The sequence below is a fragment of the Musca vetustissima genome, unplaced genomic scaffold (assembly GCF_032173495.1).
Source record: "Musca vetustissima isolate MV318-11 ecotype Yass unplaced genomic scaffold, APGP_CSIRO_Mvet_v1 utg4378, whole genome shotgun sequence".
NCBI classification, from domain to species: domain Eukaryota; kingdom Metazoa; phylum Arthropoda; class Insecta; order Diptera; family Muscidae; genus Musca; species Musca vetustissima.
In genome coordinates this window covers 719,689-745,647 of record NW_026887069.1, presented here as the reverse complement: position 1 = coordinate 745,647, position 25,959 = coordinate 719,689, and the positions used below count along the sequence as shown (strand labels likewise).

Sequence of the window (25,959 nt, the reverse complement as noted above, 5' to 3'; positions counted from 1 at the left end):
ACACACACGATATATTATTATTTTTTATTATTAAATGGTTTTTTGTTTAATTTTTGAAGAATGCATAGAGACGATATGGGATCTGAGATCTCAAGGGATATCACGAGACTCACAAAATGGTTTGAGTTAAAAAAAAAATATATATATATATATTTCAAATGTCACGGCATATTTAATACGAAGAAAAGTCGATCTTAAGATTTAGTGAGTTGCCATCGTGAAGTGGAAATCTTCGGAGGAGGTTTCATTAAGTAGTCGCAGATAAGTTTACAATTTTATGGAATTAGAATTCTATGGTGGGTTAATGGATATATATCCTTTTTAACGTACTCCAGAGAATCTGAAATTGGACGATCTGAAGTGATTTAAAACATATCTCAGACATATGGCGTGATCATTTTTTTCTGGCGACCTTATCACACCTGGAGTGATAGCGTCATATCTTCATTTATAGCTTTTATGTGTTTTTTGTGACTACGTACCTTTAGTCGAATCGAATGATGAATTTTTTGTAGAACAATTCATTCTCCTAACTCGATTTCTTGTATGTCAATTTCGTTTCTTTTTCGTCCCTTGAGTATTGAACCGGACTCCAATTACCATAAGATGCGTTTTTTCATTCTAAAAACATGTTGTTAATAAGATTTTTGGTGGGGCCCTCAAAGACGAAAAATCGATATTTTAACATTTGAATGGTCTATTCTCAATTTGACCAATGTCATGACACTAACACCCTATATGTACAGGGTTGCCCATATTCGACGGACCCATGTTTTTTTTTTTTTAAATCAAAGAAAAAATAAAAATGTGGCGGTTGGCAATGTTAATCATTTAATTTGTTCCAAGTAGATTTGTTTACATCAATTTTTGAATATGATATCTCTCAAATGGCCCCCTCTGGCGTTGAAGACGTATTGTGTCCTTTTTGCTGTATTTTCCATCGTTTTTGCCAACATTTCGGCCGGAATAGCGGCTATTTCTTCACGAATGTTGTCCTTGAGCTCTTCTACAGTCCTTGGCTTGTTAACGTAAACCTTTGACTTCAAATATTCCCACAAGAAGAAGTCAGGCGGCGTCAAATCGGGAGAACGCTGTGGCCAGTCCAAATCACCACTTTTCGACATCAAACGGCCCGGAAACAAATTCTTCAGAAAATCGATTGTTATGTGACTTGTGTGCGGTGGAGCGCCGTCTTGTTGAAACCAGAACTGCCTCATACGCTTTCGACGAATAATTGGCATCACAAAATTGGTCATCATGTCGCGATAACGCTCCTGATTGATGGTAACAGCATGGCCATTTTCATTTCGGAAGAAAAACGGCTTAATGGCCGTTTTCACACTAACGCCGCACCAAATTGTGACTTTTTCGTCATGAAGAGGCACTTCTTGAATCTCCTGAGGATTTTCAGTGGCGTAAAAATGGAAATTTTGCTTATTTACGGTCCCATTCAATGTGAAATGGGCTTCATCGGACATGATAATTTTTTTCCAAAATTGCTCATCTTCGGCCATTTCGATGACTCTTTGGGTCCATTCCAATCGATGAGGCTTGTCCGCAGGCAATATTCTTTGCGTCAATTGAATTTTGTACGGGAACAAATGCAAATCAATGCGAATAATCCGTTGTAAAGTGGACCGAGCCATGCCCAACTGCTGAGAACGGCGTTTTTGGGATGTTCTTGGGGACCTCTCAACACTGGCTCGTACGGCAGAGATATTCTCGGCCGATCGCCTTGGTCGACTTTTATATGGCCTCTTCGGATTAGAAAGAGCCTTACCAGTCAAAAATTTTTCGTATAAACGCTTAATGGTGTTCTTAGAAGGCGCACTTCTCACATTTTTTTATGTTTTAAAAGCACGTTGTGTTTTCACAATTGACTTCTTCTGTTGAAGGTAAATTTCAACTATTTCAGAGCGCTCGCGTGGCGTGTATTGGTTCAAGGTAAAAATCTGCTTGGACTGACGCTTCAAACGCGGTATGTCATTAAGCGAAGTTATGGCGTTGCCAGATGGGTCCGTCGAATATGGGCAACCCTGTTCGAATACGCCAACAAAATAAATTTTGTGAAAAAAGAACCGGTTTTATAAATTTTTGAACCGGATATTTGGATAATAAAACCGGTTTTATTATCGAGAAAACGAATTTTAACATTTTAATGACCTATTCTGAATTTTACCCGTGGCATGGCACTAGAACCATATGTGTATATGTTGCAATAAATTCAGTATACATTCTTTATTATGTTGAACGGACGGATTCGTTCGAATTATTTTCAAAAAACATATACAGTCGAATTCGGTTAAGCGAAAACGCATAATTTCAGTAATTTTTTTCTCTTATGCTGAATTTTCAATTAAGTGGACTTCGGATAATCGGAACTCTAAACGAAGTTCTGAATAAATATATGAAAAACTGTGAAATTTAGAAATAACGAAATCAATTAAGTGAGAATTTACTTTTTTGTTGACACTTTGTTTTTGCATAGTTGGAAAATGCGCAGATTCATTTTAGAGATTGCACTTACAAAAATTTTATGAATTTCGTCGCGGTTACAAAAATTATATTTTTTCTCTTAAACGGTGCTCGTTCCATATATATTTGTGTTTTCCAAAAAAACCTTTCTCTTATACGGATTTTCAATTATCCGGGTTTTCATTTAAGCGAAGTAAAGTGTTTGAAAATTCATCCGAAATATTAATTTATTATTTTTGGTTCCAATTAACCGATTTTTTCGATAAACCGGCGTTCGCTGATTCGAATTCGACTGTATAATCATGCCAAATACTTAAAAAATTGAGGTTTCTAATTTTTTGAACCGGTTATTCCGATAATACCTCATTATATTAGAAAGCTAGTGAACAAACGTGCTAAATTTTTTGAACTGGAACATCGGAATATCTTTTTTCCATCTAATTTAATTTTTTAGGCGAATTTGGCATAACTATAAAAATCGTATGTAAAAAAATAAATTTCGAGAAAATATAACCGGGTTTTTATACTTTTGAGACGAATATTCAGTTACTAAAACCGGTTGCAATGCCTTTTATGCGTATTATTAGAAAGATAGTAAACAAACGTGTTAAATTTATTGAAACGATCTATTTTTTATTATCTGAATATCCGGTTCAAAAATTTAGAATACCAGTTTTTTCCCTCGAATTTTATTTTTTTCCGCGTATTCGGCATAACCATAAAAATCTTATGAGCAACATTTATATTGCGAGCATGAAAAAATCGCATCTTGTGATAATTGGAGTCCGGCTCAATAAATTAATTCCAAAAAGGACACACAAGGAATCGAGTTAGAAGGACGAAGGACGTTTGGGAAGACCTATGTCCCAATCTTTATGTCCCAATCTTTCAAATACCCTATACCTTAAAAATATCTAAAATAGGGTCAAAACATGAACATATGCTGATAATTTTGTTCCAAAGGTATCTCAGCGAACGCCAAATTACAGTCAATTATATTGGTAAATATGCTTGAGAATCTCAAAATCTTTATGATTGACTGTAAATGTAAAAAATAATATCTACAGTTTTCAATACTATAAATCCTCAGATTTATACCAGTTCATACCATAAATATTTTTTTTAAATAATTTATTAAAATTTTGTAATCTAACCCTTAGTGTTTGGAACCTAGGAGCACCTAACTATCAAGTTTGATGTACTCATGCTAAGGATTTCCCAAATAATATAATTTTGTAAAATTTTTCTTTTTCAAAATTTCTCACATTTATAATGTCTTCTGCCAACAAAATGAAATCATTAAATTGAAAAAAGTTTTTGTTTGTTGCTTTTGTTTTAATTCATATTTCATTTTATGAATTATAGCCACGATAATAACCTCATTTAACTGGGCTCTCTTGCCTGACTGCCTGGCTGCCACACACACACACAGCTAACAATTTAAGGCGACTTAACACCAAATAATGACTGACTAACACTGACGGGCTGTCTGATACTTTGCGCGCGCTCATGTGTGGAACAAAGTGATGAAGTTGTCGTTCAGTACAAAAAAATAAAACAAAGCGCACACAAAATGCAATCAAATCTAACCGATAAAAAACTAAGTTTCGTTAGTTTTCCATTTTTTTGTTATTCTTTTTTAGAAGAACACAGAGAAAAGAGTAACAAAACAACAAATTAAATAGAATTAATCATACTTACTTGACAGTCTGAAAATTAGTCAGTCAGTGAGTCCATCAGTCAGTCATTCAGTTCGTCACTTGGTGTGGCATGATAATCATTTGCTAGATTTCTAAAACAAAAGCACAAATGAAAAAAAAGACTTAATTCAACTCTTCTTCTTTGTTTTTTTTTTTTTGCAGCAATTAATAAATAATTCATTACATTAATTGAGGGAATCCTTCGCTTCGTAAATGTTGCGCTTGATTGCCTTAAGTGAGTTTTAGTGTTGCCATGTGGAAAATAATAATTTTTTTATTTATAATAAAATATAAAAAAATTTCATATATTAAGATAAGGGTTTTATTATCTTCACCGTAGGAGGGAGAGTTCTTTCGGTGTTCAATGTCCCTTGTATATCTAAGTAATCTGAGGTCATTGTAAAATTCGACATCGATGGAACCATACCCCATTGTCTTTTTGTGAAATCACAGTACGTGGGCTACTACGTTTATTTTTTGACTATACTTGTATATAGTTCACTATATTATTATTTTGACATCACTAAGTTTTGCCCGATACCATCTGACATTTCCATTTTCATAACATAAACATACTCAATACGTACCAGAATGTGTTGTGTTGTTTGTCATTAACCCGCGAATATTTTCGAGCAGGGACCGAAAATAACAGTTATTTTTTAAAATGCGAACAAAAAAATCTTCATGTTAGAGACATGGGACACCAATAGTGTCATATACCAATAGATTCGTATTGAGGAGCCCATTAAGGATATTGAGTGATCTTGAGAAAACACTCTCAGTTCCCATGTTAAGGATTATTTTTTAACGGAAAAAATAAACGTTGATTTTTAACTGTTAAAAATTATTTTTTTTTCCGTCAAAAATAAAAGTCTTTTTAGGATTTTTATTTTTTCCGTCAAAAATAAAAGTCTTTTTTGGACTTTTATTTTTTCCGTCAAAAATAACAGTTTTTTTGGGACTTTTATTTTTTCCGTCAAAAATAAAAGTCTTTTTGGGACTTTTTTTTTCCGTCAGAAAATAAAAGTCTTTTTGGGATTTTTATTTTTTCCGTCAGAAAATAAAAGTCTTTTTATGCAATGAAGTTTATACAACTTGTAATCAGCTATAAAATTACAATTTATAAATCTCTGTCCTTATTACAATAAGTGTACACATAAGTAATCAAGATCAAAGGTAAAAAATATTTGTTATAAATTTTTAAAAAATAGTCTTGTGTACCAAATCATGAATATAAATTAAAGAATCATTCCCCTGACTATTAGGTCAAAGGTTATATAACTGGTACCAAACTCTATATGTTTATTTACGTAAAAAGACTTTTATTTCCTGACGGAAAAAATAAAAATCACAAAAAGACTTTTATTTTTGACGGAAAAAATAAAAGTCCCAAAAAACTGTTATTTTTGACGGAAAAAGTAAAAGTCCCAAAAAGACTTTTATTTTTGACGGAAAAAATAAAAATCCCAAAAAGACTTTTTAAAAAATAAATAATTAATGTGGATTTTTTTTATTTAGGTCACATAATAACAGTTATTTTTTACCTGATTGGATATAAGTTATAACCGTTACGGTCCCTGTTTTCTAGCGATCATTATTGCCTCTACCATAAGGTGAAAAAAATTCAGCAGAAATGTGGAAAGCATTGTCGATTTTGCCATGTCCTTTTATTTGTTTTATGTAATTAAACGAATTAATAAAATACTTCACGAAATAGGAGATATTTTTCTAATATTTCGATACAGCTAACCTAAATTTAAAATGGAAATAAAAAATTTAGGTTGGGCGCCACAACTTTGTGTCAAATTTAAATTTTAACTATGAACAAATACTTTTTTAAAGTAGTTTCGTTGTACCAAAGTCCCTATTTATCTTTCGATTTGCATGAAATTTGGCATGGCCACTGAATTAGGCCTAAAATGACGTACCTGAAGTTTCGTGAAAATCGGTTCAGCTTTAGATATAGCTCCCATATATATTTTCGTTCAATTTAATGTGAATGGAGCACCAAAGTCCCTAAAAATCTTTCTAATGGCACGAAATTTAGCCAAGCATATTGAATTAAGTCGAGAATGATGTGTGTTAAGTTTCGTGAAAATCGGTTGAGATTTAGATATAGATCTCATATATATTTTCGTCCGATTTAAGGTAAATGGTGCCACAAAGTCCCTATATATCTTTCGATTTGCACGAATATTGGCATAGCGTACTGAATTAGGCCTAGAATGTACGTGAAGTTTCGTGAATATCGGTTCAGATTTAGATATAGCTCACATATATATTTTGGTCCGATTTAATGTAAATGGTGCGCCAAAGTCCCTAAATATCTTTCGATTTGCATGAAATTTGGCATAGCGTATTGAATTAAGCCCCGATTTAATGTAAATGGTGCCCCCAAAGTCCCTAAATATATTTCGATTTGCACGAAATTTGGCATAGCGTACTGAATTAAGTCTACAATGATGTGTGCTATGTTTCGTGAATATCGGTTCAGATTTAGATATAGCTCCCATAATATTTTCGTCTGATTTATAGTAAATTGTGCGCCAAAGTCCCTAAATATCTTTCGATATGCACGAAATTTGGCATAGCGTATTGAGTTAAGCCTGGAATGATGTGTGTTAAATTTCGCGAAAATTGGTTTAGATATAGCTCCCATATATATTTTCGTCCCATTTTAGGGTAAATGGTGAACTAAAGTCCTTATATATCGTTTGATTTGCACGAAATTTGGTATATCGCGCTCAATTAAGTCTAGAATGATGTGCGTTAAGTTTCGTGAATATCGGTTCAGATTCAAATATATCTCCCATATATATTTTCGTCCGATTTAAGGTAAATGGTGCGCCAAAGTCCCTAAATATCTTTCGATTTGCATGAAATTTGGCATAGCGTATTGAATTAAGCCCCGATTTAATGTAAATGGTGCCCCCAAAGTCCCTAAATATATTTCGATTTGCACGAAATTTGGCATAGCGTACTGAATTAAGTCTACAATGATGTGTGCTATGTTTCGTGAATATCGGTTCAGATTTAGATATAGCTCCCATATATATTTTCGTCCGATTTATAGAAAATTGTGCGCTAAAGTCCCTAAATATCATTCGATTTGAACGAAATTTGGCACAGCGTTTTGAATTAAGCCTGGAATGATGTGTGTTAAATTTTGCAAAAAATTGTTTTAGATATAGCACTTATATATATTTTCGTCCGATTTAATGTAAATGGTGAACTAAAGTCCTAATATATCGTTTGATTTTCACGAAATTTGGTATATCGCGCTAAATTAAGTCTAGAATGATGTGTGTTAAGTTTCGTGAATATCGGTTCAGATTCAAATATATCTCCCATATATATTTTCGTCCGATTTATAGAAAATTGTGCGCCAAAGTCCCTAAATATCTTTCGATATGCACGAAATTTGGCATAGCGTATTGAGTTAAGCCTGGAATGATGTGTGTTAAATTTCGCGAAAATTGGTTTAGATATAGCTCCCATATATATTTTCGTCCCATTTTAGGGTAAATGGTGAACTAAAGTCCTTATATATCGTTTGATTTGCACGAAATTTGGTATATCGCGCTCAATTAAGTCTAGAATGATGTGCGTTAAGTTTCGTGAATATCGGTTCAGATTCAAATATATCTCCCATATATATTTTCGTCCGATTTAAGGTAAATGGTGCGCCAAAGTCCCTAAATATCTTTCGATTTGCACGGAATTTGGCATAGCGTACTGAATTAAGTCTACAATGATGTGTACTATGTTTCGTGAATATCGGTTCAGATATAGATATAGCTCCCATATATATTTTCGTCCGATTTATAGAAAATTGTGCGCTAAAGTCCCTAAATATCATTCGATTTGAACGAAATTTGGCACAGCGTTTTGAATTAAGCCTGGAATGATGTGTGTTAAATTTTGCAAAAAATTGTTTTAGATATAGCACTTATATATATTTTCGTCCGATTTAATGTAAATGGTGAACTAAAGTCCTAATATATCGTTTGATTTTCACGAAATTTGGTATATCGCGCTAAATTAAGTCTAGAATGATGTGTGTTAAGTTTCGTGAATATCGGTTCAGATTCAAATATATCTCCCATATATATTTTCGTCCGATTTATAGAAAATTGTGCGCCAAAGTCCCTAAATATCATTCGATTTGAACGAAATTTGGCACAGCGTATTGAATTAAGCCTGGAATGATGTGTGTTAAATTTCGCAAAATATTGTTTTAGATATAGCACCTATATATATTTTCGTCCGATTTAATGTAAATGGTGAACTAAAGTCCTTATATATCGTTTGATTTGCACGAAATTTGGTATATCGTGTTGAATTAAGTCTAGAATGGTGTGTGTTAAGTTTCGTGAAAATGTAAATGGTGCACCAACGATCTTATATATCTTTCGTTCAATTTCATGTGAATCTTCTTTCGAAAAGGCAACGTCTGTTAGGAGACTATGTAAAATACACCCAAAGTGGTAAACGGTAACATATATTCGGCCCATTCCACTTTACTACTTTCCTTACTGGTTTATTGTTTGGTCGCTTTTGAAACTAGCTGTTTGCTTGGCATCTTAGATGGCAACTCTGTCATTTACCCATTAAGAAAATACTCATGTATCTGTTAGTTGTTTGTGTGTGTGTGTGTATGTGTGTCTGTTTGGCAAAAATAGAGGTCAATGCGTCAAATGTTGTAATTTTCAGTCATTGATTAAGTGCTGTTGTTGCCAATTTGTTTTATGTTGCAAATAAAAATTAAAATTAATGATGTGTTTAGATGGCGAGGTAAAAAAAACTTTTGGAAAAGCGAAAATTTACCAATGTATAACATATGATGAAACTGCTGGGTTCACGATAGGAAGAAAAGATAGCCAAAATAAATACTCAGAATTTTGTTTGTATAGAATGAATTAATAACCTTCGGAGTCGAGTTCAAAAAAGTTGACATCTAGCCCAAAATATCTCCTTTTCACTGCCCTGATTATCAGTTAGTGTAGTAGTTGAGGTGGTAGCCCATTGCCAGATACTTCCTTCGAGTCAATCTGGTGCATTGAACCGGCGGCTGAAGAATATTCCAAATATTGAAAAATGAGTTCGGGGTAAAGCTATTGAAATTCCAAGAAGTTACACCGCAACAGAATAAAAATAGTCACAAAAGAGCTTCGCTTGCCGAAAGTGGTGAACTGCCGAATTTGGTTTTCTCCGATGAGAAAAATTCGATGTCCAGCAGTTTGTAAACAAACAAAATGATCGTGTTTACTTGCCAAAAAGGTCAGCTGAAAATGTGCACCTTAGATTGGCCACCAGAACTCAAGCGCCGACCATGGTGATGGTGTGGGCCGCCATAACAGCAGATGGTCGCTCTCCGCTCGTATTAATCGACCGTGACATCAGAATAAATATCGAATATTACCGCGAAAATATTCTGGAGGGTGTATTAAAGCCTTGGGCACACAAACAATGGCCACCAAAATCTCCGAATTTTAGTATTTTAGAAAGTAAGGTTGACACTAAAAAATACCAAAGTGTCGATCACCTCAAGTAAGCGCTTCGCCGGGAATGGGCCATAATACTGCAGAGCAACATTCGGGCAGCGTGTGACGGTTTCATTGGCCGTTTCAAAGGTATTAATCGACCGTGGCATCAGAATAAATGCCGAATATTACCGCGAAAATATTCTGGTGGGTGTATTAAAGCCTTGGGCACGCAAACATTTTGCCCGCAGACCTTGGACATTAACACAGAACTCAGCACGAGCCACCCAAGAATGGTTACAAAATGAAGTTTCTCGGATTGGTAAAACTAATACGAAATGTAATGTTTGAATAAAATCAGACATTCCATTCGTTCCATTTTCAGAATTTGTGGGGAAGATACCAGAAGTAAACAGACGGTTCCCATCTTCGGACTTGACCTAGCAAATCAGACAATCGTTTGATATTGAATTTAAAATTTTTCAAAATTTTGACACTTTGTATGGGACGTACAAGAAGGTGTGGACAAATAGTTGTTGGAATCAAATCAGACATTCCATTTGCTTGGCATTGAATTAAAAACATTTCAAAATTTTTACACTCTGTATGGTAGGTACTAGAAGGAGCGGACCGATTTGGACATTTTGAACTTTTGTGGGGGAGGTAACAGAAGAAGACGCAGCTTCAAACATTAATTTTAGTTAAAATCGGATAGTCCGTTCGCATGGTATTATAAAATTAATTTTCAGGAAAATTTTGAGAAAATTTTGAGGGAAGATACCAGAATGAGTGGACCGGACCGATATTCGCCATCTTCGAACTTGATTTTAGTTTAGAAGAAATATTACGATGTCCAAAGTTTGAATGCAAACGGTTACTCCCTTCGAGGGAGAGAAAAAGAGCGCAGTAGCCTCCCAGCCAAACGGACATTTGTAAATCGACTCCAAATTGTCTGAAACGGATTTGGCCCAAAGAAATGTGGGTTATAAAACCAATATTTCAATGAGGCACATTTTTACCGTATCAAAGTGTACTTTAACCCTCATTAGCCATAAGACTGATGGTATAAAAATATCAGTAAAACATCACATTCGGGGATAGCTCTATATGACTCTCTATATAAATCGTTATTTTAAAGGCTCATATCTAATAGAATTGCTTGAATTTTGGCAGTATGGTATTCAGGTTCCAATTACAAATTTGAAAATTCTTCATATAACTCATTTCAGGATCCAAGGAAAACCGGTGTTCTTGGGTAATTAGTTCCAATTTTTGTGAGTAAAATTTTCAATTTTGTTTACCGAATGAAATGTCTGTTATCCTGGGGTCTCTGGAAGACCTCACAAACAAGTGGAGATTATGCTGAGCAGTAGACAATTTAATCCTTCTGCTATGCCTTGTTTAAGACAGCTCTTATACTATTCTCCTCCCTGTTCTATAAAATATCTTCCCCTGTAAAAATAAAATTAAGGACATACATTTGTTGTTTGTAAATCTTTGTTTCGTGTCCTGTTTCATGTTTTTTTGTTTTTTGTTGTTGTTGTTTTCTTGAAGAGGTTTCGTGTAAGATTTGTTGCAATATACTATTAAGATGTTGTTCTTGTTGTTGGCGTTGTTCGGTTAAGTGCCTGTTGCACTTAAACTACATTTCGTACGAGGAGGATATACTGTGTGTGTGTAAGTACAAAACAACAAATGTAGGACGACAGCAACATAAATCGGCCTATAAAGATATAAACAAGCATACATACATACACACATGTATTATGTACGATGTATTATAGCACTTTTAAATCTACCGGATGTAAATAATTGTTGAAGAAAAAAACACAAGTAGAGATTGAGTTCCGTTTCATTTTTGAAGTTGCTTTTCAAAGATTTTATTTCGGTTGTGTTTAGGGGGTTTCGTCTTTAATTTTGGGGGAGAGGGGAGAGAAGAGAGAGGGAAGCTTTTGAACATTTCTTTGGAGACGCACACACACACAAACACTTTCCGATTTGTAGTTTCTTTTGCCATTTGACAATTTGTAGTTCCCTCAATCTTCTTTCTTTTCGTTGTCGAGGGGGATTTTTTTTTGGATAACGAAAATTTGAAGTAGTGATTCCCAACAACACAAAATTCAACTTGACAGATGTACGGCAAATTCAATGGTTATTTCTTTTTTGTAGTTGTCGCCATCGTTTACCCGTATACATTTGGAATACTTTATTCACGTTGGCTCTGCTATTTTTTTTTTTGTTCCTGATGTCGTTGTCGCGGACGTCGCTGTCACACTTATTTTTTGAATCGAAATGAATCTGTTTCAATTTGCTATTGAAAGGGGGATTTCGGCCGCCGTCTTCTTCTTCTACTTATCTTGAGTACCTACAATGTACTGCCTTTATTTTTTTCTTTTTTGTGGATTTCTCTAGTTCTGATTTTTTTAGTTGTGTTTTGTTGCTATTTTTGTGTTCTTTTTTTGAATATATTTTGTATTTTTATGTTAAGTGGTGCACATCGTATTTTTAATTCATTCATAAATTCTATCATTTCTTTTTTGTTTTGTTTCAAAATTTTAAGTTTTTTATTGCATTGTCAATAAGATATATATTGTCATTTTTTTGGTTGATGGTGAAATTGAAATATGAATTTTAATTGAAGTGAAATAAAATATTTTTTAGTTCGGATTTTAAATTTTCATAGAGGAAGTAATTTAGATATTTTTTTTAATTAAAACATATTTTTAGAAAATATTAGAAATTTAGAAAAATATAAAAGGAAATTTGCTAGATCAAAAGATGAGAAGAGAAGGGGTCCAGAGATTAACATAGACACCGTTTGAAGTCTAACAAATCTTACAAAATTATTCTTTAAACATCTTTAAATCCACGATTGTGAAAGCCCGTTAAAAAATACACACTTGTAAGACCTCATGAAAAATATTTCTTTTCTACACGAATACGAAGACAATTCCTTGAAAAAACTTTTTTAAAATATTCCTGATAAGGGTTGTAAAAACAATTATTTTTTTTAATCCACGCTTACTTCAGCCCTTAAGAATTGTCTTTAAAAGTCCGTCCTTGTCGTAACCCTTAAAAATACCAACTTACTTAGCCGAGCTTAAAAAAGATTTCCAAGCGCGTCGGTCTTATGCGCATCTCATCCAATTGGAAATATCATTTTCCGAGATGTTATCTTCTACTTGATCTTTCCATCTGATTCGTAGTCTTCCGCTTCTGCTTGAACCATCACTTGGCTCTCTTTTATATGACTTTTGAGCTGTGGCATCTTCATCCATTCTCACAACATGGCCTAACCAACATAGTCGCTACAGCTCGATACGCCTGACCATGTTGATGTCCGATGGTTCATTCAACGATATTCACCGTCAACGCAGATCGGCCCATAGATTTTCCGGAGAATTTTTCTCTCAAACACTCCAGAAACTGCTTCATCTGTTTGCGATTCATACACCATTGTTTCTATATTGCTTATTCAGACCCTAGTTGCATCTGTTGGCCAACATTATCCTTTTATGGCGATACCGAGGTATATAAAATCTTTGAATAATTCGAAGCTGTAATTTTCAAGTTCCACAGTTAGTCCAAGTCTACTGTACGTCTTGCGCGTTGATACCATTACCTTGGTCTTCTCGCCATTTACTGTCAGTACCAATTTGGCAGACTCCTCAATTCGTTCAAAGGTTGCTGTTACCCTTCGATTCCGTCGGCGTAGGCGAGTAACATATGCTGTTTGGTGTACAGAGTGTCATTTCTGTTCACCTTTGCCTCATGTATGACCTTTTCCAGCAGGATGTTAAACAGGTCACACGGCAAACTGTCACCTTGTCTGAATCTTCGTTCGGTTTTGAAGGGCTCCGAGAGGTCCTTTCCCACTTTAACTGCAGACCTTGTGCCACTTAAAGTTATCCTGCATAGCCGTATTAATTTTGCAGCCATGGCTTTAAACGCTTCTGAACGGATAGGGCTGTCGAATGCGGCTTTATAGTCGACGAATAGATGGAATCTGTCGATTTATTTTTCGTGGGTCTTTTCCAGGATTTGGCACCGAGTGAAAACATGGTCATGGTGAATTTGTCAGGTCTGAAGCCGCATTGGTATGGTCTAATAATGTCATTGATCATAGGCTTCAGTCGTTCACACAGCACTCTGTATAGCACTTTATATGCGATGGGAAGGAGACTTATTCCTCTATAGTTGGTACATATCGTCTTGTCTCCTTTTTTGTGCACGGGACAGAGGATGCTGAGGCTCCAATCATTGGACATGCATTCTTCTAGCCAAATTGTACTAATCAGCTGGTGCATGTTCTTGAATAATTCGGCTTGTAACCCATCAACACCTGCTGCTTTATTATTCTTCAGCCGATTGATTGCTATTTCGACCTCATCTTGGCTAGGTGGTATACACTCTATACCATCATCTCTTATTGGGTCTGGGGTATCTGGGGTATTTTATACCAGAATCTTTTCCAAATGCTCCTTCCAGATCCTTAACATGCTGTCTGTATCTGTCACCAGGTTTCGTTCTTCATCTCTACAGAAGGAGTGCCTGCATCAAAGCCTTCGGTTTGGTGTTTTACTCGTTGGTAAATTTTGCGATTAAGTTTTTTTACCTACACATTTATTGCATATATTTGGATTTAAAATCTCCCTAGGACATAAAAAATGCCAAAAATGATGCGGAAGCTTTGTCAAAACCTGTACCGATATTGACAATTTTTTGCAAAGATGTTCTTCAATAAGCAGTCATATTTCAACCATTTCATGTGCAAAATACGACGAAGCCCTTTAAAATACACAAAATTGCGGAACCTTTATATGACGATAACATCAAAGCAGGGCTCTATATTGAACATTTTGTACGAATATTTTTTACCACAACACTGAATACCAAATTTCAGCTACTTCATTTGGAAAAGAGCTTAAGACCATTGTGGCGGAACCTTTGTAAATGGGATATGTCAAAATATGGTTCCATATCCGTTATCGTTCGACTTTCGACTTTTCCTTAGAGTAACTCCGGGTAATGTGGACCACCATTTGTTTTTTTTTTTGATATTGTGGGCGTAACAACGGTAAAAAATAAAAACAAATTGTTTTCACAACATAGTAGATTTGTTGGCTAAATATATTTCAGGTCAAACATTATAAATATAAATAAACCCGCCAAACACTAATAAATATTTATCTATAAAAATGTTATTGCAGTATTTTTCAAAAAACTCTAAACTGCGTATAAGAATAACTTGGCGGGTAATGTGGACCATTATGTGTGGGTAATGATGATCATTAAGTTAAAGGTAGGTTGTGGATTGGTTGTGATAAATTTCAATTTATTGCACACTTGGGTAACAATCAATGCAAAAATATAAGGGTTCATGTTTTGGAATAGCCCCCATTTATTTTGAAGGTCCTTGCTTCATTATCCAACCGAACCACTTGAAATCTCGCATATCGAGTTTTCAGAGGATAGAATACCTCCTCGCATATTAAATGCCCATGTTTCGAACTCGTCCTCATGAAAATGTCCCACTTTTTTATAGTGGTCCCCATTACCCGACATTGAATATTTTTATTTAAAAATAATTATCAGCTTCAAAAATGAATAAAAATTAAAAATCACCGATTGTAATTACAGGTAAACGTATATTTTTGTTAAAGAAAACCATATAACTTCTTTATATTCGAAAAAAAAACAAAGTGTTCGACGATTTTGAAAAACGGTCGACTATTGTGCTAAAAAATCTCAAATCACACTTTTACAATCAGAGCTACATTTTCTACAATTCTAAAATTGCAATTATTTATTAAAAACCATGTTTGATGTTTGTTTTTACTAATTAGGAAAACATTTATCAAGGCGGCATTGACATTAGACGCATAGTCTACATTACCCGAAGTTACTCTACTATAGGTAAAAATAGACAAATGCTACCAATACTATGCCTAAACTGTCTTTAATTAAAATAACTTCTGGCGAAGATATCCGTACGATACTTATAACATGAATCTGTTCTAAATTTACCATTTTTAAAGAAAAAACATTTTTCAATAATCTCCACAATTAACCAAGAATTTTCTTACCTTAAGAATATCCATTAGATGCTATCAACACTCTGCCCAACTTTCCCCCCGTTTTAACCTTTCAACTAAAATGTCTAATAAAAAAGTTTTCATTTTTATTCTTTTTTTCTTTCCTCTTTTCAGCGTTTGGAATTTGACCGTGAAGGATTAACAAAATTGAAAAAAGCTGTCAAGGCCATACATAACTCAGGAAATAGTAAGTATTTTTAAAACAAGAGAAAAAAAACTATTCAACCTCCAACACTTTCAAACATATTGCATGTTCGCCTAACTACCACCACCCTCTATATCCTCTATATTTATGTGTGTATTAAAGTGCAACCAAACAACGCGTATGTGTATCTCTAAAATTAAGTAGTAACAAGTGGCCAAGAGCAACGCGTGTCTGTGCGCATATTGTTGCATACATGCCAAACATAGTCGTCGTAGTTGTTGCAATGACAAAAATACCCAGGCGCAGCAGCAGCCAGCCACACCACCGCCAACATCACCATCTGCAACCACTTGTTTTTTGTTGTAATATAGAAAACTCATAGAAACTCCTTGTAGCACAGTTACACACTAACACAGAATAGATATTGTCGTCATTCAGTCATTCGTTCACTATTACAAGAACACAATTTCCCCACGGTGATGACACACATGTCACGTAGAAGAATTTTATGATTTCGTTATTTTTCTTCTTCATTGAGAAAGAAAAGAAATCCTTCAAGGTATTTTTCACACACTTATTTATAAGGAAGGAAAATAAAGAAGTGAAAAAAGCGTTAAGTACGGCCGGGCCGATCTTTGGATACCCTCCAGCATAGGAATACTGATAGGTACTTGAAATGAAAAGTGTGTCTATACAGGCAATTCTTAACCATAATGTACACCAAATACAACGGTCAGTCGTTATTAGGGGAGATTTTTCCTATAAACCCCAAAAACAGGACCGATATTGACGACGCATGTTAGGGTGGAACATCCACAAAATACTGTAATTTGGAGGGCACAGTTATATGAGGCCATCATCAACGTACCCAGCTTTTATTTCGGGGAGATGGGTGTAAGCTACTGCTTCAATATGAAAATTGTCACTACAGAAAAAAATTGTTCCCTGGATGCTGTACCCAAAAGCGGGGCCAATATCGTGTAGGAATTATCGAACATTTGTAGTTGTCATCATATGAGGTTATATACCTTATTCAGGACTGATATAGCTCGATTTCGAAACCAAAATTTTTGCATAACAATACTTTCCTTACCGATAAATATTTAAAATACCGAAATCGGTATGGAGACTAGGCCTAAATGCGGGCCGATATAGTTCATTCTTGAGCCTTGCGTTCTAGTTTTTGGTCTCTATATCCTCCGCAGGTAGAATGATTACAACAGAGACTTAGAACCAACCCCTAAACGCGGAATATAAAACAGTATGGAAAGTAATAAAGTCGGACTGCGCCGACTATATGAAACCTTTCACCATGTTGGGTATATTCTACATAGTCTCCTAAAAGACGAAAGAACATTGACATGCAATTGAACGAAAGATATTGTTACGTTCTTGGGTTTTGCTTAATCCCGTGTAGACGTTGTTTTATTTCCCGATACAATTCGTACCAAATAAAACGCGGGTTCTTTCGGATTACGATTATTACAATGATTTTATTCACAGAACTTTACTTTGCACTTTACTTTACTCGACGGTTTCAATTCGCGATCTGATTCACAACTGACTCACTGCCTTTCCATTCCCTCTATTTATATGAGCCTTGCCTGTCGCTACAGAAGTTTCTAGACGATCTGGTAACGCCTAGATTACGAACAATCTACCAATGCAACAAACACATACAAACTTACATTGAGTGAACAATAACACAACACATACAAACTAACATTGAGTAAACAATAACAACAACACATATACAGGCGAGGGGGTAACAAAGAAAGAGGAATTAAGCGATCATCAATGATGACGTTTAACAAGAATTGTACGACAATAGCAAAATAGAAAATGAAAGAGGAAATGGAAGGATGTAGAAAAATCTATACAGTAGTTGTTGTTGTGAAGATATTCAAAAAAACTGCGTAGTAGAAATTTACGTTACAATTCAAATTCTTAAAATAACGGAATTCATCTAAATTAACTTAAATCTAAATTTATATTCGTAACAATATATAAAAACTTTTGCGCAACATTTACCTTATATCGGACGAAAAAATATATGGGAGCTATATCTAAATCTGAACCGATTTTCACGAAACTTAACACACATCATTCTACACTTAATTCAGTACGCTGTGCCGTATTTCGTTCAAATTGAAAGATAAATAGACACTTTGGTACGCTATGCCAAAATTCGTGATATCGAAGGGTATTTAGAGACTTTGGTGCACCATTTACCTTAAATCGGACGAAAATAAATACGGTAGCTATATCTAAAACTTAACACACGTCATTTTACACTTAATTCAGTGCGCTATACCAGATTTCGTGCAAATCGAAAGATATATAGGGACTTTGGTGCACCATTTACCTTAAATCGGACGAAAAAGTATATGGTAGCTATATATAAATCTGAGCCGATTTTCACGAAACTTTACACACAACATTCTAGAATTAATTCAGTACGCTGTGCCAAATTTCGTGCAAATCGAAAGATAGATAGTGACTTTGGTGCAGCATTTACCTTAAATCGGGCGAAAATATATCTGGGAGCTATATCTAAATCTGAAACGATTTTCACGAAACTTAGCAAACATCATTATAGTCTTAATTCAGTACGCTATGCTAAAGTTCGTACGAATCGAAATATATATAGGAATTTTGGTGCACCATTTAGCTTAAATCGGACGAAAATATATATGGGAGCTATATCTAAAACTGAACCGATTTTTCCCAATTTCAATATGGTTCGTCCTTGGGCCAAAAAATGAGCTTGACACAGCTCCACATCGGATGATAAGTGCGACTTGTACTTTGTTTACAATTTAACATCAAGAGACGAACAGACGGACGGACATTCATAAATCGATTCAGAAAGAGATTCTATGGAACCAAGGAACCATGGGTCTATCTCGATTCCTTTTGCCTGTTACAAACAAATGTACAAAGACATAATACCCTGTACCACAGTGTGGTGAAGGGTATGGTTAGGTTAGGTTAGGTTAGAAAAGGGGGTTACATGGGACTACTCGTAAAAGGGGCGAATGATAATATTTTTTGGGAGGGAGATTTGTTACCATATACGACTACAAAAAAAACCGAATTACAGATAATTCGGATGAAAAACGCGCTCAAGAACCCCTAATTACTGAAAATTGTGGGACACCCTTATATGGGGGCTACCCGAAAAAATTGTCCTATATTTACATTTTTTAGTATAGAAATTTGGTATCCAATAAGAACCCATTGCACCAAATTTCAGCTTATTCGTTTAAAAAAAAAGCGCTCAAGAACCCCAAAATACCGAAAATGGGAGGAATCCTTATATGGGGACTACCAGAAAAAGTGGACCTATATTTATAATTTTTAGTGAAGAAATTTGGTACCCAATAAGAACCCAATTACAGCGAATTCGGTTGAATAAAGCGCTCAAGAACCCCAAAATACCAAAAATGGGGAGGAACCCTTTTATGGGGGCTACCAGGAAATGTGGACCTATATTCATAATTTTTAGTGTAGAAATTTTTGGTAGTCAATAAGAAGCCAATGTACCAAATTTCAGCGAAAAATCCTGCCAAACCCCCGAAAAAAAAAACTTAAAATTGGGGTGTACACATATATGGGGCCTACCCGAAAAATGGACCTATACTTATAATTTTTAATGGAGAAATTTGGTATCCAAAAAGAACCCAATGTACCAAATTTCAGCGAATTCGGTTGAAAAACGCGCTCAAGAACCCCAAAATACCGAAAAACGGGAACCGATATAATCTATCTTCGAACTTGACCTGTCGGCAGACAAAGGAATAACAAAAGTAATATACCCTCCATACTATGGTGTAGGGTATAAAAAAGTATTTCCTCGTTATCACTGTGAGCTTTTCTAAAACAGAGATTGGAAAGGCCCACAGAGATAAATATGGAAACATTTTTTAGATTCCTGTCTGTCCCTTTATTATTTCCTTCTCATATTTAAATTTGCCATAAACTAATTTCCATAAAAATACTTGACACACTCAATTCACTACCTCTGCAGCCAAACACCACCTTGTATGCCTTTAATTGCTTTTTCTCAACCAACATGCCTGCCTCTGCCCTGGTGTATTCGTCCTCGACATCCGTCGCCCTTTTTTGAGTTAATTAATTTACAATTTTTCTTTATTTCTTTCTTTCCTCCTTTACAGCTCACGTTGACAATGAAATGTTTCTGGTGAGGGCCCTTGAACGTCTCGGCGGCAAAGTAATCGATCAGGATGAACCAGATATTGGAGCAGCATTCCTTAAATTCTCAGTGGTGACAAAAGAGTTGAGTGCATTAATGAAAACATTGGTATGTAGGAACATTCTTCCTTTCACCTTCCCACTAATTGCTAATCTCCCTTCCGCTCTTCTTCTTCCTCTAGATGCAAAATATCAACAACATTGTCATGTTTCCGGTCGATTCAATGTTGAAAAGTGAATTACGTGGTGTCAAGGGCGATATGAAGAGGCCCTTCGACAAGGCTGCCAAAGACTATGAGGCAAAATTCATTAAAATCGAAAAGGAGAAAAAAGCCCAGGCCAAGGAGGCGGGTATGGTGCGTACCGAAATTGATGCTGCTGTGGTGGCCGATGAAATGGAAAAGGAACGACGTCTATATCAGTTACAAACCTGTGAAGTATGTAAACAATTCAGTGAAATTAATTAGGGGTTTATTCGTTACGTTACATTTTTAATAATGTGTTGCACAATGGATTTTGAGAACCAGGAAATTATTTTTGCGTAGTATCAAGTATTGGGAGTAGTTTTCTTAGAGAAAAGTACAGTCGAAATCGCTTATAACGACGGCCAAAGGACCGGCAAAATCGGTCGTTAGTGAACTATGTCGTTATAAACTATGACAAAAAAAGGCAGATCTTTTCTCGGGACTTTGGATACAGTCGTTATAACTGATATGTCGTTATAAACGATTTCAACTGCATATGCACTCAGCGAACATTCCTTTGAAATTTGAGCACAGATAATAATCGCTTTGATCAGATCTGCTTCAGTTTCATTACCTCTTTTAGTTTATATTTCAGCAAACTCATCCTATTTGTTACTATAAACTATGATGGCGATCTTATGGAGTTGCCTCCAATTTTATTACCCAAATAGGAAACTGAAACAACAAATCAATGAAGGAGCCGCAATTTCCGCCTAAACGAGCAATAGGCAGCTGGCACTCTATCATTTAATCCAAGACCCTTCCGAGAAATCGTGTATATCTACGCAATGTATTTTTATTGGACATTACATTATCTTTGTAGAGATATGGTTCCTGGAAGGGAGCGATGTTGGTGTTTGAGAAGGAGAGGTTGAGGATCAGCTGCTGCTTTAAAATGATCCAGATTTATCTGCACCATGTTTAGCGCCTGCTGCTGTCTGTTACCTGTTTTACTGGCGGGAGGCGAAATTTTAGTTTCCCATCCCGTAAAACAGCTCTCCCTTGTTTCTCCTTAGGTATTGTTCACCAGCAGAATCGATGGCGAACTTAGCGACAAGACCGCCGTTTGATTCAAACGAGGTGAGGATTCTCCACTTCCTCATCTGAAGTCCGTCTTTCTGCTTGTCCACCAACTTCAGTGTATTCTCTTAAAAGGTTGTGGGATCCATACAGAGGTAGCCATTCCGCGGTGGGTTTGGCTTTCACCACACCCTTATCACTTTTGTCAGTATTCTCTATCGACACTACCGATGCGTACGAAGCAGTACTTCGTGCATCTAACGACTGTGTGGGTCTCTTAGCACCTTTGGTTTATTCACCAACATTTGCCCAATTGTCTAACCTTGGATTTCGGTTTCGACATTTCGGCAGTGGGCGGATTTACAGAGGATGGTTGTGCCTTATCGACAGTCCCTTACTCTCAGTTTTCCCATTGTGATGTCTTTCCTCTTTTCCTCGAGCTGAGGGCCTATCGCGGTAGATTCCGCACATGATGTAAGAATTCTATCAATTAAGAAGTCCTTCGCAATATCATTCGGATAGTTACGGGATAACTTCAGAATGTATTTGGGTTCCTCTTAATTAGAAGGAACTCATTGTCCGTTATACAGTCTCTGTCCCGTCCGATAAACCGGTTGTAGTAATTAACTGCTCTCCGGTAAATCTTCTTGTCAGAGATCTTTTTGGCGTTGACTCGTTTAGTGGTTCCCGATTCCGATGATTCATCCACCTTTACGATAAGGAGCTCATCGGTCCCAATATCCACTTCGACGGTCAACTGCCTCAGAAATCTCAAGACATCACTAAAGGCCGTGGAGAGAGAGTTTGGATCCTTTTCCTCGCCTGGATTGTCGTCCCTACTCAGCATCTGAGGGGACTCACCTTGATTTGGAGGAGTCACCAGGATAGCTATTGTATTAGTCGCCGTAGTGCTAATAACAGTACTATCCATGACGTCTTCCTCGTTGTCAAGGGTGAGTCGTCCCAGAGTTGAGGGGTATTTAAATTTGGCTGCATAAATAAGGATTTAAGTTGGGCATGGCATAGCCTCGAACCATGGTAAGGACTCGGCGACTAAGCCTGAAAAACTTGTTGAGGCGCCCAGGTATCAACAAGGCTTCATTCTAATAATGTAGAGACCCTAACTACAAACCGTAGAACACTGATGGGCACGAGGTCGCTTGACACCCCAGCGTTAGGGAGGTCACCTTGGAAGGTAGTGACCTAAGACCTTGGAAATGGATATTTAAAGGCGCTATTCTTGCCTCGTCAGTCCTGGGATCATAGGCAATCGTTCATTGTCCGCGACTGCTTATTTGATATTCACAGCTACCCAACGAATAATATTGGGCTTCCCACTATCCGCAACCTGTGAACGTGTCCGTTAACATTCAGCTCTGATCCCCGAAGGCGGTACAGTTTTAGGTCTCTCTGAACCTCAATGCACTCAGTCGATCGAAACTGAACTAAATGACCACCACCTTCAGTATGGTAAATACCGGTATCTTACAGTCAGTCGTATTTTTTCCATTGGAGTCTTGCAAAAACAGTTCTTGCTCGTTAATAAAAATTCTAATTTTCTTCGCCAGTTCGAATTTGAAAAATTATGCCGATAGTACATCACTATCCAGATCCTTACAATTCGGAAAATGAGTACTTGATCGCAGATCCGGTATTTGGTTCTCGAATTACCTTTTGGCCCAGATAATTTCATTGGAAGAGTAATCTAAAATTATGACTAAGACTTCACCGCATAATTGACAACTCAATCTGGAGACCAAAAACTAATTTAAATTCCGAGTAGTTTTCAACCCATTGTGCATCTTTTACAATCTATCCATCATCAGCATCAGTTGATTACATTATTATACATAAAAGTAATATAAGCTGGACAAAATCCCTCCATCATTTCCTTTATTTTGCACAAAAGACAAAAAACCAACACAACAAATGCAAAATTGTTTACCTTCAGTTGTGTGTGCGTTTGTGTGTGTGTTTTTTTGTTTATTTCTACTTAAATTCGTTGTTGTTAATTTTATGGTAATTTTTTGTTTATTTATTTATTTTCTCTTTTTCTTCTTCTTTTTTCTTTCAGTATTTATTGAAATATAAGGAAATCAAAACAAAAACTGGCATCGAATTGCTACAGCATTTTATCGAATACTATCACGCTTTGAATAAGTAAGTATGTTGCCTGCCTAACTACCAACTAGGTGCCTCTGCTATATAATTCGATACGAATCGATCGATATGATAAATATTGCTGCAATACCTAGAGTATCAACCATTGTTGTGGATATTATTTGTTGTTGTTTTTGCTTTTTAATTTATTTATTGTATTCCTTCAACTCTGATTATGGAACGTTGCCACTTTTGATGCTCTTAAGATATAGAGGAGAAAACTAAAACAAAAAAATAAACCGAAATGCGACAATACTTTATGGCCATAGCCGTCACACCATCTCAATTTCAATCTTTCACGAGTGTCGTAGACAAATATGTGCCAAGCAATTGTTGTATTACGTTTATTTTTTTATATGGATATATGTACGTACGACTGTATGTTTATTGTACATACCTACTGTCTGTGTATGTCTTACCTTATATATCAATTACTTGATTTGAATAGCAAATTTTTGTTTACCGGCTGATCTTCAAAAAATAAAAAAAAAAGTCATTGGTAAAATAAAAAAAAACATACAGACTGATTGGATGAATGGCTGCCTGGAGGCCGGTGGATATATTGTCTGTTTACTTATCTTTTTTTTTGGAGGCCACATTGAAATTGAGTTGTTATGATTTCTTAGTGTTTTTTCTACCCTGCATAATTACGTGGCAATGAGGGAAATTTAGCAACAAGTTATACTGTCACTGTTCTTTGAGAAATGTTGTTGAGATAGCACTTTCAAATGGCGGAAATCCTTTTCGTCTTCACATGGATGAAAGTGGTCAACTCAACTAACCTCCAATTTCGAAATAAGAGATCTAATCATGCAGTGAACTACTGTTATTCCTATATTGATTATAATTTTTCGAATTCCCGAAAGATTTTAATGAGCCCGATTAACGAAATTAAAATATTTTGCACAATGAATGCGCATGCCCCCACAAGAATAGAGAGAGATTGCCACAGTTTGTCAGACATCCCATAGTGGCACCAGGCCTGTTATTTCCCCCGGTTCAGACCACCTCCCTATTATCGTCTCCATTAATATACCAACTGCTTCATAATATCTAAACCCCATATATTACTGAACCATGGCAATGTTTTAGACAGAACTGTCCATCCACTCAGATCTAGTTCATATTCTTTACATTGAGAAATATGAGTATTTAAAATAGGGTCCAGTGTCTTTCTAGGCTGCAAATAGGGTCCTTAGATATTATTTCGGAAATTAGCTACTTTTGAACTATATTAACTTATAAATAAAACAGTAAGGAAAATTCAAAAGTCGGACGGCCCGACTATATGGTACCCTTCACCACTTTGGGTACCTACAAGAGCTGCTCATATGTACAATATCCTGTACATAGCATATTTGGAGATCATTGAAATTGAATCGTGCGAAATCAAATTTTTAATTCTGTACCGATTTCGATAAATCTTCAGAGACATCAAACTGCTCTTACTCCAGTAGGCTGTGCAAAATCTTCTAAATCTGAACCGTTTTTCCCCAATTTCAATAGGGGAAAATAAGGGCCAAATAAGTGACTTGTGCCAAATTTCATCCAAATCGAATCATAAATGCGACCTGTACATTGGTCACAAAAATACAAGGACAGACATGCATAAATCGACTCAGAATGTAATTCTATAAATATTCTCAAAAGGAACCATGTGTCTATCTCGTTTCCTTTTGTCTGTTACAAACATATGCACAAGGACACAATACCCTGTACCACAGTGTGGTGAAAGTATAAAAAAAAACTTATCCTACTTTGTGGACTTCCCAATTAGTATTGAGTTTCGTATAGTTGTCGATGGTCAAAGACTTTTTTAAGCTGAAACTTTGTTAGTAAATCTCTAAGAAAAATTTTAAATATTCGAATTCTGGATAACAATTTACAGCTTATATTGATCATATTTTTTCTTCCCATCCCACTAGCTACTTCAAAGATGGCCTCCAAACGATTGAACATTTCGGTACATATATCAGTGATTTGAGCGATAAATTGCATAAAATTAAACAACGTCAGGATGAAGATCGACGCAGTCTATTGGAATTACGAACCCTGCTGCGTAGTACACCCGATTTTGAACGTGTCGAAAATGTACCAACCGATAAGGGTGGAGGTGGAACGGGTTATTCGCTGCATCAGTTGCAGGGCGATAAACATCACGGGGTAACACGTTCCGGCCATCTGCTAAAGAAGAGCGAGGGTAAAGTGCGGAGAGTATGGCAAAAACGACGATGTCGAGTGACCAGTGACGGGTTTCTCGATATATGTCATGCCGATGAAACGAAACCGCCGACAAGAGTTAACTTGCTGACATGTCAAATTAAGCCGGTGCCAGATGATAAACGAGGTTTTGATTTGATCAGCTGTGAGTATTTTTTTGGGAATTTTATTTCTAATTTTTTGATTTTAATTGAATATTTT

At 35.8% G+C, this 25,959-nt stretch overlaps 1 protein-coding gene across 2 annotated transcripts in view; it reads left to right on the top strand.

Moving 5' to 3' along the window:
* LOC133334553 (arfGAP with SH3 domain, ANK repeat and PH domain-containing protein) overlaps positions 1-25,959 on the top strand; it is a 73,053-nt gene that overhangs the window by 27,003 nt on the left and 20,091 nt on the right. For both annotated transcript variants that reach the window (XM_061542868.1, XM_061542867.1), the window contains exons 2-6: positions 15,868-15,940; positions 20,077-20,222; positions 20,296-20,550; positions 23,453-23,538; positions 25,464-25,903. In XM_061542868.1, coding sequence (XP_061398852.1) covers positions 15,868-15,940; positions 20,077-20,222; positions 20,296-20,550; positions 23,453-23,538; positions 25,464-25,903 — 1,000 coding nt within the window. The remainder of the gene's footprint in view (positions 1-15,867; positions 15,941-20,076; positions 20,223-20,295; positions 20,551-23,452; positions 23,539-25,463; positions 25,904-25,959) is intronic.